Source organism: Thamnophis sirtalis, unplaced genomic scaffold (genome assembly GCF_051295495.1).
Source record: "Thamnophis sirtalis isolate CommonGarterSnake01/CBP01778 unplaced genomic scaffold, rThaSir2_p1.2 scaffold_3, whole genome shotgun sequence".
NCBI classification, from domain to species: Eukaryota; Metazoa; Chordata; class Lepidosauria; order Squamata; family Natricidae; genus Thamnophis; species Thamnophis sirtalis.
The window spans coordinates 27,143,675-27,163,001 of record NW_028261383.1 but is presented as its reverse complement, the minus strand read 5'-3'; the positions used below and the strand labels follow the sequence as shown (position 1 = coordinate 27,163,001).

The 19,327-nt window shown below is 41.1% G+C and overlaps 1 protein-coding gene and 1 long non-coding RNA gene across 2 annotated transcripts in view; both read left to right on the top strand.

Annotated features, from left to right (window-relative positions):
• The window catches only part of LOC148047717 (uncharacterized), a 70,071-nt gene extending 64,847 nt beyond the window's left edge, over positions 1-5,224 (top strand). Inside the window, exon 2 of the long non-coding RNA XR_015696174.1 lies at positions 5,044-5,224. This is a non-coding gene — a long non-coding RNA (uncharacterized LOC148047717). The remainder of the gene's footprint in view (positions 1-5,043) is intronic.
• Positions 5,225-5,298: 74 nt separating this feature from the next.
• The window catches only part of LOC148047715 (E3 ubiquitin-protein ligase TRIM11-like), a 49,231-nt gene continuing 35,202 nt past the window's right edge, over positions 5,299-19,327 (top strand). Inside the window, exons 1-7 of the mRNA XM_087711698.1 lie at positions 5,299-5,778; positions 9,227-9,322; positions 9,885-10,115; positions 10,644-10,666; positions 12,741-12,859; positions 13,659-13,691; positions 15,230-15,959. Coding sequence (XP_087567824.1) covers positions 5,365-5,778; positions 9,227-9,322; positions 9,885-10,115; positions 10,644-10,666; positions 12,741-12,859; positions 13,659-13,691; positions 15,230-15,720 — 1,407 coding nt within the window. The 5' untranslated portion in view covers positions 5,299-5,364 and the 3' untranslated portion in view covers positions 15,721-15,959. The remainder of the gene's footprint in view (positions 5,779-9,226; positions 9,323-9,884; positions 10,116-10,643; positions 10,667-12,740; positions 12,860-13,658; positions 13,692-15,229; positions 15,960-19,327) is intronic.

Genomic DNA, 19,327 nt, shown 5'->3' with positions numbered 1-19,327 from the left:
ACAATTGAGCCCTAGATTTCTGCTTCCAAGTGAGGCAGCTGTTAAGTGAGCTTTGCCCCATTTTAAGTGCATCATGGAGGAAGGGGGAGAAGGGAAGGTAAAGGAGGAGGTTTCGGCAGGAAGGAGGATAGCAAGAGAGAGAGATGGTGAGAGGGAGCAGAGAGGGAGAGAAGGCCTCCTGGCTCACCTGGCCTCGACCCGACAGAATGAGGGGGAAAGCAAAGCATGGGGAAAGGTTGAGGAAAGGGTGAGAAAGGAGGAGGAGGAGGAGGAGGAGGAGGAAGAGGAAGGGTTAGGGTTAGGGTTTGCAGCATCTTCCCACTTGAGGGGGAGCAGGGCCTTTCAAGGAGGGTTAGGATTATCTGCAAGATGTAAGCTAAAGAGAATTGTGCAGGGAGACTGGAAGAAGTGAAGTGCTATGAACTGTTTGAAGGGCTTGGCCAGAGGTCTTCAATCTTGTCCACTGTAAGGCTGGTGGACATCAGTTCCCAGAATTCTCCAGCCAATATGGTGCAACTGGAGGGCGATCAGCAGAGGGGAGGCCACGTGGGAGATTAGAGACTGGGGGAATCGAGCAGTGGTGCCAAGAGACAAACAGCTGTGCAGTAGAGCTAAGAGTGGGACAGCTAATCAATGGATTCTGAAGGCAGGCAGCTTAGTGGCAGATGGAGGGGAGGCAGATTCACTGGCAGGTGGCAAAGACAACCTAAATGAGTGGGACGAGAAGGCCAGACGCCAGAGGAGCACTGAACAGGCCAGCAATTAACAGAGGATAGGACAAGACAGTAGGGCAGTCTGAATGCTTGGAGAAAAGGGAGCAGAGGGGACCTGGAGACTAACAGCTCCATCAGGGGAATTCTGGGAGTTGAAGTCCACAAGTCTTACAGTTGCCAAAGTTGGAGGACTCTTGACCAGGCAACGGCTTACATTTTGTTTAAAAAAAAAAACGAGTGTCCAAGTCCTGGAAGGGGTATTTGGAAGCTGAACTCCATTCACACAAGAGACTTGTGTAAATTCTTGGGAGTGAAGACACAAACTAGGCCTGCAGCTGAAGCTATTATTCTTCTCCTTCCTTCCTCCCTTCTCTTCCCCCTTAAAGTGAATGTAATTCTGGATCCAGGCACAGCCAATCTTGACCACCTTGATCTCTCTGAAGATCGAAAAAGGGTCCAAGGAGTTAAGCCACTTAAAGAAAACAATCGTATCTCAGACCGCAACAGATTTGTATATTTTTCTTATATCCTCGGCTGTCATAGATTCTCAAGAGGGAGACACTTCTGGGAAGTTATTGTAGGAGATAAGAGAAGGATGGGCTACAGGGGTTGTCAAAGAGCCACTGGACTTAACAAATGTTGATAAGCAGACCAGGTGCTGGCAGATTGGGAAACGGAGAGGGAAATACACAATCTTATCTCCATCAGTATACTCTGATCAGGTCCTGAGTGAGGAGCCCACGAGGATCCGCATCTCTCCCAACTGCGAAGGGGGAAAAGTGAGCTTTTTTGATGCCAGCACAGCAACTCTGCTCCATACATTCTCAGAGGCTTCCCTGGTTGGACTGACCCTTTGGCCCTATTTATATTTGCCTGTTGGTGTCTGTATGATGCTCCCCTAAAAGAAGGGACATCCATAGGAAAAAACTTGGAAAAATCCCTATTTGCCAAGCGGGGATCTCTGAAAGCCCTTAAAGCAGAGATTCCTCAGCTTTTTGCTACTTCAGCTTCCTTTATTGTTCCATGCCACCCTGATCAGTCAATCAGTCAATGAAGGAATAACCTGATCATCATTTCTATTTGTCTGGATAAAAAATGAGGTTTCCTAGGTAATTTATAGGTGCTAGCATCATGTGTTCAGGTGTATCAGCATTAAAGATACCTTACAATTAAGCCTGTCAATCATGATTTTATAGGTCTGTTGCAACACTCCATCCCATTTATGGCTCATGACTTATTTGTTTAATTTTAGTTGCAATCAGTGATTGTGTAAGTGTCCATAGAAACAGAAGATGCCCAGAAGACAGTAGACAAAACTTACCATCTGTTATCAAGATAGAACGTGTGAGTGCTCTGTGCCCTAAATGTGTCACCTGGCTCAAGCCAAAAGTCAAATAGAATTGTTAATAGAATTGTAAAAATGAAGTTTTCCATCCAGCAAATGATCCTATTCCACATTCTACATATTCCATATTCTCCATCTACAAGATAGTCTTCTTTGTTGCCCTTCCAAGGACAGACCCAGGCTGCCTCTTCATGGTGACTTTTGCCCTCCCCCCCCAAGCACTCTATAAGCCTCCATAAGGGTATCCATGCCTTTTTTTAAAAAGAAAACGGGCCCATTTTTGCAACAAAAAAAAAAACCAGACCTTTTTTGGGAGGTTTACAGAGGGCAAAAACTTTTTCCCCTTTTTGAAAAGCTCTTTAGTTAGAGTGATTGATGAGAATTACATTGATCAAGTGCTGTGCCAGCAGAAACAAAGTGTTAGGTTCTGCAGATTGTCAGCAATTTCCTCCTTCAGCACATGGATAAATAGACCTGGAAACATCTACCTACCTACCTACTCTCTCGCTCCCTACCTACCTACTGTATTTCTCTCTCCCTCCCTATTCTCTTTCTCCCTCCCTCCATCTACCTACCTACCTATTCTCTCTCCCTCCCTACCTACTGTAGTTCTCTCTCTCCCTCTAGCTACCTACATACCTAACTACTTACTCTCTCTCTCCCTACCTACTTACATACCTACCTAACTACTCTCTCTCTCTCCCTACCTATCTACTCCCTACCCCCCCCCCCTCTCTCTCTCTCTCACACCCTTTATCCACCTACCTATCTACCTACATAACTACTCACTCTCTCGTTTATGCCTCCCCCCCCAAACCTGGAGCACTCTATAAGCCTCCATGCATTTTTTTAAAAAAGAAAATGGGCCCGTTTTTGGGAGGTTTGCAGAGTACAAAACCTTTTTTTCCTTTTGGAAAGCTCTTTAGTTAGAGTGGTTGATGAGAATTACATTGATCAAGTGTTGTGCCAGCAGAAACAAGTTTTAGATGCTACAGGTTGTCAGATATTTCCTTCTCCAGCACATGGAAACATCTCCCTACTCTCTCCCTCCCTCCCTCCACCTCCCTCCTCTCTCCCTCTACCTACGTACCTACTGTATTTCTTTCTCTCTCCATCTACCTACCTACCTACCTACCTACCTACCTACCTACCTACCCACCCACCCACCCACCCTCTCTCCCCCCTACCTATCTACTGGAATTCTCTCCCTCCCCCTCTCCCTACCTACCTACTCTCTCCCTACCTACCCATTGTATTTCTCTCTCTCTCTCCCTCTATCTACCTACATACCTATCTACTCTCTCTCTCCCTACCTATCTACTCTCTCTCTCTCTATCCCTCTACCTACCTACCTGCCTGCCTGCCTGCCTGCCTGCCTGCCTACCTACCTACCTACCTACCTACTTACTCTCTCTCTCTCCATACCTACTGTATTTCTCTATTCTCTGTCCCTTTATCTATCTACCTAATTACCTAACTACTCACTCTCTCTCCCTACTACCTACTATATTTCTCTCGCTTTCTCTCTCTCTCTATCACTCTATCTACCTACCTTTTTTTCAATTTGCCTCTTCAAAACCTTGGTGCGTCTTATATTCCGGTGCATCTTATACTCCGAAAAATACAATAGTTACGAATAAATGGAGACAATAGGACAGGGACAGTAAGTACGATGCTGCGCTTATGCCCGCCCCTTACAGACCTCTTAGGAATGGGGTGAGGTCAACAGCAGACAGGTTAAGGTTAAAGTTGTGGGAGTTTGGGTATGTAAAAACATAATCATTTTAGAGCTTTTCCTGATCCATTTCCTGATTGGCTGGCTGGGAAGGGGGCAGTCCTCTGCAGGATATTCCCATAAAAAGTGACAAAAAAGAGTTTGATTTCCCTTTCATCTCTGAGACATCCCATCAATTGCAGCATTCGATTTGGCCTTTTATCAAGGGCTTCTTCCAGTCTGTTTCATTTCAAGTTTACCCCCTCTGGCCCCATAAATGTTCCCTTCTTCCTATTTTTTTTATAAGCATTTTCCCCTTTAACAAGCTAGTTGGATCAAATATAATTCTTTGGCAATCGGTCCCATGGATGTTTCTTTCTCCCCAGGATTGTTCAATATCTTTCCCTTTAAGGGGGGAACGGGACAATGGCCCTTTTATAATTTGCAGACTCCAACTCCCAAAATTCCTGAGCCAGCTGTCTCATGATTTGAAGTCAATCAATCAACCAATCAGAATAGAGTTGGAAGGGGCCTTGGAGGTCTTCTAGTCTAGCCCCCTGCTCAAACAGGAGACCCTATACATACCATTTGAAATGCACAAGTCATAAAGGGGCCACGGTCCCCAAACTCTCCTTTAGCAGAATGTGTAGATCAATGATTGATGGGGGGGGGGGGGAATGCAGGAGGAAGGTATTTATAAAATAATGAAATGTGCTGAAATGAGTAAATTGACATTTGAAATTAGAGATCAAGGAGATAAACAATTTTATAGGATATGGGATTTATTCTATTTGTGATTAGATAAAAAAATATGGAAATGAAAGCTACCATAGAATATTGTAAATATAAGAACATTGAATGATATAGAATATAATATAAAAATATTTTATTACTGGAGAAATTTGAGATGATGTATTGAACTGCTATGGTATAAATGATCCCAATACTTAATAAGCCTTGTGGAAAATGAAGAATAATGGTAATAGTCAAATATATGAGGTACCATAATAGTAATGTATAAAATTATATTTGATTTGATAATGTGATTTTATATGAATTGTTAGTGGTGACTATGAAAGGGATGCACAGAAACCTTGTAACCAACCGACACACTGTAATGAAAAATGGTTTATGTTTTTTGTTTCATTTGTTTGTGTTTGTCTAAAAATAAAAACTTTAAAAAAAAAGATTGATGGGGGGGGGGGGGAGAGACAGCCCATGAATTTCGGCTTCTCTCCAATTTTTAAAAACCCTTTTCTTCGCTTTAACAGGATGCTGGGATCAATTGTAATCGATCCGGGGTTCGTCCCAAGGGTGTTTGCTTCTTTCCAGTTTTTAAAACAATTTTCCCTTTAAAGTGCTGGTTGGGCCAATAATAATTGACCGGAGGTCCGTCCTGTGAATTTTTGCTCCTCCCCAATTTGTTCTTTTTAAAATATTGTAGTTTTTTTTTTTAAGCCAACGAAGATGTCCCCAGAAGCAACAAGAAATCACCTCGGTTTCCCAACTAGGCAAAGCCCAAAGACGGTCACCTGGTTTAGAGGAAGAGAAGCTTAACTTTCACTTTCTTTCTTCCGGCGGAGGGCGCGGCGATGGCGGGCGAAGCGCCCTTGCAGGATTTCCTGGAAGAACTCAACTGCTCCATTTGCCTGGACTTCTTCCAGGACCCCGTGCTCATCCCGAACTGCGGCCACAACTTCTGCCGGGACTGCCTGACCCGCAGTTGGGGGGCGTCGGAATCGGAGGCTTCCTGCCCCCAGTGCAGACAGACCTTCGCGCTCTGCAGCCTCCTCCCCAACAGGCAGCTGGCGCGGGTGGCGGAAGAGGCCAGGCGATGCGGGGGCCATCCGGGCAAGGAAGGAGGGAATTTCTGCCCGAAGCACCAGGAGCCCCTCAAGCTCTTTTGTAAGGACCACGAGACCCTCATCTGCGTGGTCTGCGACCGATCCAAAGAGCACAAGGGCCACTCGGTGATCCCTGCGGAGGAGGCTTTCCAGGAATACCAGGTAGGAGTCAGCCAGGAGGAATCGCTCCGGAGGGGCATCCAGGTCCTTCGTCTTCATGGCCATCCTGAGATCTCTTTAGTTGCTTTCTCTGTTGTCTGCAAATTTGGTTTAGCCTGGTGCAGATGCCAATGGGATCGAGAGTGGAGAGGCGGTGGAAGGGACTTTTCTTGAAGTACTTCAAAAGGGTCTCATCAGCTAAAGGAGCAAAGACCGCCCCCTCCAGCCAAATACAAATTTTATACACTTAAGATCAAGGAAGTTAACACCCTAAGAATCACTCATTGGTTCCTTGACACTTGTATCTTTTGATCTCTTGTCCTGGCCCACTTTACCCTCCTCCTTCTTAAATAGCATATTTAGTGCTAATTAGCTTTCTTATCAAAAATGCTGTACGTTTTATTATTATAATAAGCTAGAAGTTACCAAAGTTTATGTCTATGTACCTTAGCATCCTTCTAACCTGAGTCCTTCTAACTTTCTTGTAATTTTCTTGTTGCTAGCTAGTAGTGTCCCATTATTCCTTACTGGTCTTTTTAAAAAAAATATATTTTAAAATATTTTTTATTTTGTTTATACAAACTTCACATCTTTGCAATACATTACATTTCTTTTACATATCTGTTGTGATTCTTTTCTCTGTACAAATAAATCTTTTATAACTATAACTTTATATATATGTGCATTTATATTATTTCATACATCTTTTTTCTTCATTCTATATGTAACATTCTATACATTCTATGTATAAAACAACCTTTATTATATTTGAGTCGTTTTGTATCCATTTCCTATTATTTATTTGCTACAGTCTATTTCGTATTTCTATCTTTTAATTATTTTCCGCTTATGTAGTTGTTTATTAATTTATTGATCTTTCTTCCTTTCTTATTTGCTTTCATGCTTCCCCCCCTTTCCTCTAGCCAATTGTACCCTAAATCCAATACGGATTGATATTCAGATTCTTTTTTCTCTTTTAATTCTTTCGTGAGCCTATCCATTTCTGCACATTTCAATATTGTTTTTATTACATTTTCTTCTCTTGGTGCGTAATTATTTTTCCAGTTTTGTGTGAATTTAAATCTTGCCATGATTATGTGTAGAATTAAGTATCTAATTTTTTTTTCATAATTTCCTTTTATAATTCCTAACAGAAATAATTCCGGTTTTTGTTCAATTTGGTGTGTGGGAATCTCTTCCAGCCAATCTTTTATTTTTTCCCCAATATTTTTTTGCAGATGTGCAAGTCCACCACATATGGAAGTATGTTCCGTGTTGTTGGTTGCATTTCCAACAGATAGGTGAGCACTCCAGGAACATTTTCGCAATTCTTGCTGGTGGGAAATGCCATCTGTAGAACATCTTGTACATGTTCTCTCTGTATCCTGTTACCATCATTAATTTGCAATTTTTTCCCCAATTTTTTTCCCATTCGCCAATTTTATAGTATACCCAAAATTTGTCTCCCATGTTATCATCGTTACTTTCAGTTTCTTCTTCCATTTTAAATTTTAATAAATAATGATATATTTTGTACTCAATTTTTCTTCGGTTCCCTGTAGAATTTTATTCAGTTCTTGTGGCTCCTTATAAAATCCATCCCTTTCCCTGTCTTTTTTATACCTTGCCTGTATTTGTAAATAGGGCCACCAGCCTATGTCTATTCCCTCCTCTTTCAATTCTTGCCTTGTTTTTAGTCTTTCTTGGTTATCTAATATGTTTTATATCTTATTATCTTGTTTATGTCCAATATGTTCAGGTATATCAGAGCTTCCATGGTGGATAGCCAGATTGGGATTTTGTTGTAGTGTTTTGTTTTGATTTTTAACCATATTTGACATAGAGCTTTTCTAATTAAAAGTTTTTGGAAATAACTATGGGTTTTGACTTTCCCATCCCAGATAAAGGCATGCCAACCCAGTTCCAAATTGTAACCTTCCATTGTTAGTAATCTTCGGTTTTTTAGATTGATCCAGTCCCTTAGCCAGGTGAGAGTTGCTGCTTGATAATAAAGCTCCCAATCGGGAAGTCCAAATCCTCCTTTTTCTCTACTGTCCTGTAACAATTTTAATTTAATTCGTGGTTTTTTTCCTGACCAAATAAATTGTGCAATTAATTTGTTTAAATCTGTGAAAAAGTTTTTCCCTAAGCTAATCGGTGCTACTTGAAATAAAAATAAAAATTTTGGTAGTATATTCATTTTAACAATGGCAATTCTTCCCATTAGTGATATTTGTAGTTTCTTCCAATTTTGCAAAACTTTTCTGAATCATTTTATCATAATTGTCTTCCTTAATTGTTGAGCATTTCTCTGTCAGCCAAATTCCTAAATATTTTACCTTTTTTACTATCTGCATTCCCATGTTTTGCTCTAATTCTTGCTCTTATTTTTTGGTGAAATTCTTCGTAATGATCTTTGTTTTGTTCTTGTTAATGTTAAGTCCCACTACCCTACCGAATTCCTCTATTTTTTGGATTAATTTAATTCCTGATTTTAATGTTTCCTTTAATATAAATACCATATCATCCGCAAATGCCTGTGTTTTATATTCCTCTTTTTTATTTTTAATCCTTTTATTTCTTGATTCTTTCTAATTTCTATTAATAGAACTTCCAGTGTTAATATAAATAATAATAAATAATAAAAGTGATAAAAATAAGAGGCATTTGTAAAAATTTCATCCATAAAAAGGAAACAAAATTGAAGAAAAAAGATAACACAATAGTTTTAATTCAGGCTAATCTACCGCTTACTCTCTTCTGTCTTCAATTTTAACTTTACTCTAAATCTTTTTGGGTGTTCTCTAAAAGTAAAATTTATCTGACCAGTTATGACACACTCTCTCTCCTGCTGAGCTTTCATTCAGGAGTCTGTCCCAACCTTATGCAGCTTAAAAATGGTTGCTTCTCTTGTAGCCGGTAAAAAGAGCTTTCTCCTGGATTGATCAGGGACTTTGCGATATCCCTGAGATCAACAGGAAATGTTCTTCTCTATCACCGTCTCTTTGCACAGTTTAGGTCCAAAAGGACCGTCCAGCAACAGAGATATCAAGAGCAATCCTGGAGCTCCAAGATTGCATGTTGTGTTGTAGCGACGTCAGCCCTGCCTTCCTTTTGTGAGCTTCTGTTTCCCTGCAAATGACAAAACAGAAGCTCATAAAAGAAAAAGATCTTGCCTCTTGCCACATTGTTGCTGTTGGGATGCCCCGCCTCCCGCTGGCCTTTGGGTCTCCACTGTGCATATATACATGTCCATGCATGCACACATTTGTGCATCTCCATGCAATCACATGTTCATGCGCACCTTTCATTTTGGGCATGTGCGCATATGCAGTTTGGGCATTTGGAGTCTAAAAGGTTTGTCATCACTGGAATATATCTTCTAACTGGGTCTTCCCTCTGATGTAATTCTTTAAGAAAAAAACCCTCAAAACTTGTATTTTTGCTTTAGATGAAGGTTGGGAATTGCCTGAAGGCTCAGAAGGAGCAGAAAGAAAAAATAGCTACATACAAAAGAGACACAGAGGAAAAAGTGCAGGAGATGCTTGTAAGTATGGATCCAACAGTGGGGAGCTTCTGAGCTAATAGGAAGGAGAATCCTATCTGCTATCTTTAATAATAGGCAGCCTCTTTGTAAGAACAAGTTAAAGGAAATTCAAGATAAAGACAGTATTAGAGCAGGGAACTTGGTCTTAACCTGGGGACTGAGATGTCACCATTGGCTGAATGAGTCACAGTTGGGTTAAGTGCACCTGTTCCATGAGCCGTGTATTATGCAATGGGTTTGGCTTTCTTAGTAAATTAATGCAAACCTTATTTCATCTTACTGAAAAAAATGAGAATTCAAATGTTGGAATCTCTGATTGCCAAGAAAATTTTAATGAAAGATCATATAAACTGGAGCCTTTTTTAAAAAAAAGAAACCTTTCCCCTCTGCATTTTTAATATCAAAAGTATTTTTTTTCTCCTTAGAAAATTCTCCTACCTCATTTTTGGATTCTTCAAGGAATCTGTTTAATTATTGAAACAATTAAAATGAAAATAATTAAGTAAAATAATTAAAATAAAATAAAAATTACGCCTTTTGCCTTCTCTCTTTCTTGTCCCAGGATCTCATCAAAAAAGAGAGAGAAAATGTAGTGGCTGAATTCAGAGAGCTACGACTCTGGCTAGAAGGACAGGAGAAGCTTCTATTGACTAGAATGGAAGAAACGGAGAAGGAGATTATGGCAAGAAAGGAGAAAGGTTTGGCCAGGCCAATGGAGGAACTCTGCTCTCTTGACCATCTCATCCAGGAGATAGAAGAGAAGCTTCAACAGCCAGCCAGCAAACTCTTACAGGTCAGGCAGGAAGTGGAGATCATAGAATCCTAGGGCTGGAGGGGACCTTGGAGGACTCCAATCCTTTGCCCAAGGCAGGAGTCTTTATATCACAATAGGGGATGTAGTGATGGATGTTTTCTGTAGGGTCTCCCCCTCCCCTTAATCTCCAGGGACAGGAGAAACGCAACACTGATGACCTTCTACAAAGTATTATAACCACTTGGATTTCCCAAAGTGCCTTCATTCTGGAAGCATAAATGCAGGGGATTTTTTTTTATCCTATTGATGAACTATTTTGTTTTTCCAATATTGTGTTGGTTTCAACCGGGGTATAATTTTTCTTAGTCAAAAAAGTAAAAACAATACCTCCCCAAAAGAGGTTGAAGATCTGGAGGGAAAAGAGCAATGGGATTTTTTTCATTGAAAAAATGAAAGTAGTTTATATGTTTGTTAGTGTTTGATTGTCCAGACGTTTCACTCATTTATTATGTGAATGTAAGAATGTAATTTTATGCATAGGAAATGCTTTGTCTCTTTATTTTTCAGAACATTGGAGGCATCTTGAAGAAGTAAGTAAATCCAACTTTTTCTTTATAGTCTCCGAGATCAACAGCTCCTCCAGCAGTATTATTTTGAAAAGTGCCGTTTCTATTTGCCAGTATTTGAATGTAAAGACAACATACTGTATTTCAGGGCCTTTTAGATATTTCCTCAGATAACACAATATAATTAGCAGTATTTGATATGGTGAATTTTTATAGTCTGTCACACACTCAGCCAGATGTTTAGATTGAATTTGGCCATTTTATCCACCTATTGAGTCTTTCCCAAGAAGAGAAAGATCTTTGATGGTTTTCAAGATATCATTGTAGGATGTAAGTTGTTCCAAGTAATGCAACTATCATAAATGCATGCCAGTTTTGAAGCACCTAAAACTGACCACTTGTTCCACTTGGTCTCTATTGATAACCAAGGCCTGGATGTCTGAACTATTCTTTCTGTAGTCCACTATAAGGTCCTTGGTCTTATTGGTGTTAAGGACCAAATTATTGTCTCCACACCATGAAAGCAATTGGTTCACCTCATATCAATAGACAGACTCATCTCCCTCCCTTCCCCCTAGATATGAGTCCCACAACTGTTGTATCATCTGCAAATTTAATAATAGTATTACTGGCGTGAGTGGGAATGCAGTCATGTACATAAAGAGTATAGAGCAAACTCAACACACAACCCTGTGGTGTACCAGTGTTAAGAATTAGGGCGGAGGAGGTGTGATTGCCTAATCTGACTGGCCAGATGGGAAATCCATAATCCAAATGCAGATTGAATGAGAAAGCCCAAGGTCCTTACAGTTAGACACTAGTCTACGTGGAGGAATTTTGTTAAATGCAGAACTAAAATCCATCAATATCAGTTTAAATGTTATATCCATCGTCTAATTATCTACATCACCCATAATAGTCACCGGTCATCAGTCCATTGGTAAGATACAATCCATTGTTTTGGCCAAGATATTCACAAGAATTTGGAAGAGTAGGGAGCGCAAACCTGAATCTTAGTTGCTTCTACTAGATCTCTTGTTTAACTTGATGAAGGTGAATAAGTACAGTTCGGAGCCAGGATCCACTGAGTCATCATGGTGCCCATATTTGAATAGACAGCCAGAGAAATGATTGAAGTCTGGGAAATGGGGGCCCTTATCAGTCAACAGGAGTGCTGATTTACCACTAGCTTACCAAGTATTTAGGATCCGGGATGGAGCAACACAAGAAAACAACAATCAATGACTTAATAGCTGGCCATCAACACCCCATGTAACAACTAAAAGCTACACACAACCAGGCACCACATAAATATAAAGTGTACAACAGCCCAGTGCACAGATTCTGGAGGGGAGAAAGAGAGATTCCCTGAAGATGGGCTCTTGGGCTTGTGACCAACACAGACTGGATCCTGAAACTAGCCAATCCTCAAGCACCATCTGGTGTTTAGAAAGCTTCTATTGGCAGGTTGATAACGGTTACAGGAACTGGGCATGGCTGGTCTAGGGAAAAGAAGGACCAGGGGAGACAGGATAGCAATAGCAGTTAGACTTATATACCGCTTCATAGGGCTTTCAGCCCTCTCTAAGTGGTTTACAGAGTCAGCTTATTGCCCCCACAGTCTGGGTCCTCATTTCACCCACCTCGGAAGGATAAAGGCTGAGGTAAACCTTGAGCCGGTGAGATTAGAACCACTAAACTGCAGATAACAGTCAGCTGAAGTGGCCTGCAGTACTGCCCCCTAACCACTGCGCCACCTCAGATGGTAGTGTTCCAATATTTGTGAGGCTGCCACAGAGAGGAAGGAGTTCAACCTGTTTTCCAAAGCACCTGAAGGCCAGACAAGGAATAATGGATGGAAACTAATCAAGGAGAGATTCAACCTGGAAATTAGGAGAAATTTTCTGACTGAGGAGAATGAACCACTGCGACAGCTTTCCTTCGGACGTTGTGGGAGCTTCATCACTGGAAGCTTTCAAGAAGAGACCGGAGTGTCATCTGTCAGAAATGAAGTGAAGTCTCCTGCTTGGGCAGGGGAGAGGGGGTTGGACTAGATGACCTACAAGGTCCCTTCAACTCTGTTATTTTGCCTTGCCAGGTACCAGGCTAAGGAAACATGTGAGAATCCACAGGATTTACTTCTAGAGCCGAAGTGGACAATCTGGGATTACAGTGATACCACTGTGTTTCTGAAAAGTGCCATGAAAAAATTCAGAGGTAATAAACAGCCGCTGAGGTTTTATGCTGGATGACAGTTTGAGCATCCAAGAGAGATTCTCGTTGGTGTCACATGGATCAAAGAGGGATCAATTTCAGGATCAGAGGTGAAGTTATGTTTGTAAGTTGACACTATCTGTATTCTTTGCATCCCGAATCTATGTGCACTGATCACTGGGGATGCAGAATCAGCTTCCACTTATTCCATATATAATGGAATAAATAGAGATAGTTCTTGACTTACGACCTCAGTTGAGCTGAACATTTCAGTTGCTAAGCAAGTGCCCCCATTTTTTAAACGTTTTTGCAAAAAAAAAAAAAAATCACGAAAATCACTGTTGTTAAGTGAATCATGGTTGATAAAGGAATCTGGCTCCATGCATTGGTTTTGCCTGTCAGAAGCTCCCCAGAGAGGTTGAGGAGGACAATCCCAGAACCATGAGATGCTGCAACCATCGTAAATACAAGCTGGTTCCCAGTGCCCAAATTTTGATCATGTGACTGGGGAGGCTGCAACTGTCGTATGTGTGAGAACCGATCATAAAACAGTTTTGTCAGTGGCGCTGTAACTTCACTACACAAATAGTTGAGAACTACCTGTATACGGAATATATAGTAGAATATATTTATACCTGATGGAATATATATAGCCAACAATGGCATTTTGCCTTGTGGCTTTCCATATTCCTTATTTCCTGATTTGAGTCCAAGGAAAGCAAAACAGGGTATCTGGAGGGAGGCCCTTCTGTTGCTCCAATTCCAGTGATGAGATGCTGAATTCCTCCCTTTTCTTCCCCAGATACTCTGGAAAGTGGATTTCAACTACACAAAGGTAAATATGAGTTGTAGGAATTGCAATCGCTTGCTATTTTAACCTCTGATGCCAGTAACTTTAAGAGAAAGATCATAGATGAACAAAAAAAGAAAAATATAGGATTAGGTACCTTAAAGACTTTGATGATTCAGTAAACTTTAATGATTTTATGATTTATGAAGAATTACTTGCCATTTATATGTACAACATGAGCTAATGCAGAGGAGACAAAATCCTTGTGTGTCTGATCACACTTGGCCAAATAAAACTGCTGTTCTTTTCTGTTCTGTTCTACTCCTACTCCTCTCCATTCCATTCTATACATCATCTAGAAAATTGAAGTAAATCTTCAGGTGTGGAATGAAATATCTGAACAAATGGGAAAATATGAAAGGAATATTGAATTCCTACCAAGCTAATAACATCCTGTTGATTTTACTGCCTGATTATAAGTTGGTGAGAGATGAGGTCTTTGGGAGCAGAGAAATTAGGTCCTCTGAGTCCAAGGAAATAGCAAGGTTGGAGCATCAGGATTGGCTCTTCCATGTGGGCCATCAGACTGGTGAAAGCAGAGGTTTCCCTTGCAAGATCCTCCCCTTTGGTATATGCCTGTGACACCCTGATGCTCGCAGAGAAAAGGACGGAGCTTCCTCATATCCCATCATGTGCCCCAAGTTCCCTCTGTATTCTGCCAGTTCAGAATTGAAACATGGCAGCCTCTTGTTCTGCCCGATCCTCTGAATTAATGCTCCAGGTAGAGTCCCTGTTCAACCTTGGCTGTGAAATCAGTGAAGGCAAAACCAACCACTCTTCACTCCCAATCCCATTAATCTCACCTGCAAGATGGAAGCTAAAGAGAATTGTGCAGGGAGGCTGGAAGAGGTGGAGTCCTATGAAGTGCCTGAAGGACTTGGCCAGGGGTCTTCACCCTTTGGCCACTGTAAGGTTGGTGGACTTCAGTTCCCAGAGTTCTGCAGCCAGCATGGCGGAGCTGGAGGGCAATCAGCAGAGGGGAGGTCACATGGGAGACTAGAGACCAGGGGAATTGACCAGTGAAGGCAAGAGACGAAGAGTGAACAGAGGGGCCAAGAGCGGTAGAGGTAATGAACGGATCTTGAAGGGATGCAGCTTAGTGGTAACTGAAGGGGAGTCAGATAGACTGGAAGATGGGGAAGGTAACCTAAGTGAATGGAACAAGAAGGCCAGAGGGTTACCAAACAGCTCGGAAGTTAACAGAGGATGGGAAAATGATAGTGGGGGAGTTCTTGGAGGAAAGGGAGCAGAGGGGACCTGGAGACTAGCAGCCCCATCGGGGGAATTCTGGGAGTTGAAGTCCACAAGTCTTACAGTTGCCAAAGTTGGAGGACTCTTGACCAGGCAATGGCTTAGGTGTTCTTTGAAAAAACAATGAGTCTTCCAGTCCTGGATGGGGTGTTTGGAGGCTGAACCCCATTCACACAAGAGGCTAGAGGGTTAAGCTCTTGGGGGTGAAGGCCCAAACTAGGCCTCAAGCTGAAGCTCTTGCTTTTCCCCCCTTCCTTCCTTTCCCCTTACAGCGAATGTAACTCTGGATCCAGAAACAGCCAATCATGCCGGCTTTGATGTCTCCAAAGATCAAAAAATTGTCAGAAGAATTAGGTCAGATGAAGGAAAATATATTTTCTCAGATTGTTATGTCCTTGGCTGTCAGACGTTCTCAACAGGGAGACATTTCTGGGAAGTAATTGTAGGAGATGAAGGAGGATGGGAAATAGGGGTTACCAACCAGACACTGAACTTAACAAATGTTGATGAGCAGACCGGGCGGTTTGGAATATTACAATGGAGATACTGGACCTTCTCTACATTAGGACGCGTTTATCGGTACTTGCATGAGAAGCCCAAGAGGATCCGTGTCTCTCTCAACTGCGAAGGGGGACAAGTGAGCTTCTTGGATGCCAGAACCGCAGCTCTGCTCCATACATTCTCAGACGCTTCCTTGGTTGGGGAGACCCTTCAACCCTGTTTCTCTTTGTACGAAGACGAGGCCTGCATGACGCTCCCCTAAAAGAAGGGAAAACCATAGAAAAAACCTTGGAAAAATCCCTATTTGCCCAGCGTGGATCTCTGAAAGCCCTTAAAGCAGTTTCCTCAGCTTTTTGCTACTTCAGCTTCCTTTATTCTTCTATGCCTCCCTGATCAGTCAATTAGTCTATAAAGGAATAACCTGATCATGATTTCTATTTCTCTGCATAAAAAAGCCGAGGTTTCCTAGGAGCTTTATAGGCTTTAACATCATGTGTTCAGGTGTTATCAGCATTAAAGGTACCTTAGAGCTAAGCCTGTCAATCATGATTTTATATGTCTATCACAGCTCCCCATCCCATTTATGGATGATGCTTGTTTGTTTCATGTTAGTTGCAATCAATGATTGTGTAGGTGCCCATAACTCAGGATATTCTGTAATCTTTCCCTCTTTTTTTCTTTCCTTTCCCCTTTTTAACCAGTTTCCTTTTGACACATAATTGTCATAAACCAACAAACCATTTTAAGGTTTCAGGAAATATTATACTCAATATAAGCTTTACGGCCTCACAGGGTTTTTATTTTGTTTTACAAATCTTAGTACTTTTTCTATCTTTTTATACTTACGGAGGTTATCTATTATAATCTGATTACTGATTGTAGGATTGATTGTAATATTATAGGTGTCTCGTGGGTTGTAGTTCCTTCTTTTGCAAGTTTATGCCTATAAATGTATTCCGTGGTATACATAGAAACTGAAGATGCACAGAAAACAGAAAAATAAAATAAAACATACCATCTGTTATCAAGATAGCAAATGTAAGTGCTCTGTGCCCTAAATGTGTCCCCTGACTCAAGCCAAAAGTAAAAAAGGATTGTTAATAGAATTGTAAAAATGAAATACATTATTAAATAAATACATTATTTGAGAATAACAACGTTTTCCTTATTGCTTTAATCAACTCTACCATTTATTGAATAACCAAAAGTAACTTGAGTATAGGCTTGAGATACAAAAGGGTCCTGACAAACTTGAACATTGGGCACTATCTAACAAAATGAAATTCAATGGTGAAAAAAGTAAGGTTCTACATTTAGGCAAGACAAACAAAATGCACAGGTACAGTATAGGTGGTGCCTTGCTCAATAGTAGTAACTGTGAGAGGGATGTTGGAGTCCTAGTGGACAACCATTTAAATATGAGCCAGCAGTGTGCAGCAGCTGCCAAAAAATCCAACACAGTTCTAGGTTGCATAAACAGTACTATCCCCAACCCCAACCCCTTTCTGGTTTATATTCCCCAGCGAGGTAATTAAACACCTTCTTTTTAACAGATTCTATTTGTCACAGAAAAGGGACTGGTGGCTTTGCTGAGGTTTCTGGAGTCCTATGTTGACTTGGATTCTGTCTCTGTGTCTCTCTCCCTCCCTCTAGAAAAATGAAATATTTTGGGGAATATTAATAGAGGCAAAATATTATATTTCCCCAAAGGAGACATGGAAAAAACATGTTCTTTGAGGCAGGAAGCAGCCCCCAGTCTTTCTTAATAGTCCTCAGCATATGGCAGCATGGAAGGAGATAACGAGCTTATTGAAAGAGTAAGCAAGGTAACTAGATGGCTCCATTCATAAGCAAAGCAAATGCTGGCAGCAGAAGTTCATTCAAGGCAGGATATTTCAAAATCCCTTACAGCAATTTCGACAGCTAACAAAACCAGAGTGATAGGATTAGAGCAAGCAGCCCCTCACCCAAAAATCTAACACAGGACATAACCATCAGCCACAAGAAGAATTACCGTTCAACACCCTTTCAGAACACAAAGCCCATATTGCACAAATCCCAAACTTCAAAGTTACAGAAACTATAAAGATCCATCTACTCATTTAGCCATTTGGTTAGCTGTCCCAGAACCACATGCTGCTGCTGGTTCTGCTTCATCAATAAACGGACTCTCTTTCCAATCAGCCTCCATGCTATTTCCAGCGTCTTTCTTCCAGCTTGGAACTGAACCAGATGGATTTTTCTTCCAAGGTTTCCTTCCTTCCTTCCTTCCTTCCTTCCTTCCTTCCTTCCTTCCTTCCTTCCTTCCAACATAGACAAATCTTCACCTGGTGCCAAAATAATGCCAGTGTGGGTGCCATCTCTGGGGAGGGCATTCCATAAACAAGGTGCCACCACTGAAAAGGAAAGATGAAGGAGGGGGTGGGGGAGTGTCCATGTCCCTTCGGGGACCCCATTGTGACTTAGAAAGCCTACCCCAAAAGCCCTATAAGATGTTATCCACCCATTCAAATTCCCCTCAAGTCATCAATCCATAAGTAATGGAATCATACTGTAGATGTGTTACAATTATTCATCACGCTACAATCATCTATATATATCCAGTGATGCTGGCTCAGGAATTCTGGGAGTTGAAGTCCAAAAGTCACAAGAACTGCAGAAAAACAATTATGGCCAACCTGCCTTCCACTGAGGACGTGTATACTGCACGGGTGGAAAAGAGGCCCGTGTGTTAGGGATATAACCCTAGTCTTGGCTTGGCAATGTATATATATGAGCATAAGCCATGATTGTAACAAATGTATCTGTTACTTTAAATGCTAGAAAGATGTAGTTGGATGCTAATTGCTTTAAGCAGCCATAAAAGGAGGAAGGAACTATTACAGAATCCTCCTGATGCTCCTGATTGTTCCTAATAGTTACTGAAGACCGTGTATTGGATGTTGGCTAGTCTGTATAGTAGTTACCTGTCTACATGGTGAATTATGAGTTGAGCAACTGTAACTTCAATGTATTGTAATTAGACTGTGTATATACTTCAAGACTGCTTATAGTCTGTTTGGAGACTATTTATCCTATTTTTGTTATGCAAGTAAAGCTATTATTTGTTTTACCTTCGGTGGCTGTGAGTGACGTTTCAGCGGCTTATTCGTTACTAACTTCTGTTGCAGACTTAACACCGTGAAAATATTTACAGACCTCTCACATCCTGGACATAAATTGTTTCAACTCCTACACTCAAAATGACGCTATAGAGCACTGCACACTGACAACTAGACACAAGAACAGTTATTTCCCCAATGCCATCACTCTGTAAAGAAATAATTCCCTTACCGCTGTCAGACCCTTCACTAAGGCTGCGTTACTATTGCTATCGTTCCTATCACCCATCTCCTCCCACTTACGACTGCAGGACTGAAACTTTGTTGCTTGTATCCTTACGATTTATATTGATATTGTTTCCTGATTGGTTATTTGTACCCTACGACTATCATTAAGTGCTCTACCTTACGATTCTTGACGAATGTATCTTGTCTTTTTATGTACACTGAGAGCATCTGCACCAAAGACAAAATCCTTGTGTGTCCAATCACACTTGGCCAATAAAGAATTCTATTCTGTTCTATTCTAAATGACGTCCGTCCCAAGAATATTTGCTTCTCCCCAGTTTTTAAAACAATTTTCCCTTTAACGAGCTGGTTGGGCCAATAAGAATTGGTCGGGGGTCCGTACCGTGAATATTAGTTTCTTTCCTGCTTGTTCTATTTAAAATACTTTTTGTTTACTTTAAAAAGCCAGTGAAGCTGATCGATCGCAAGAGCAACAACAATTCACTTCGGTTTCCAACTGGGCAGAGTCCACAGGCGGTC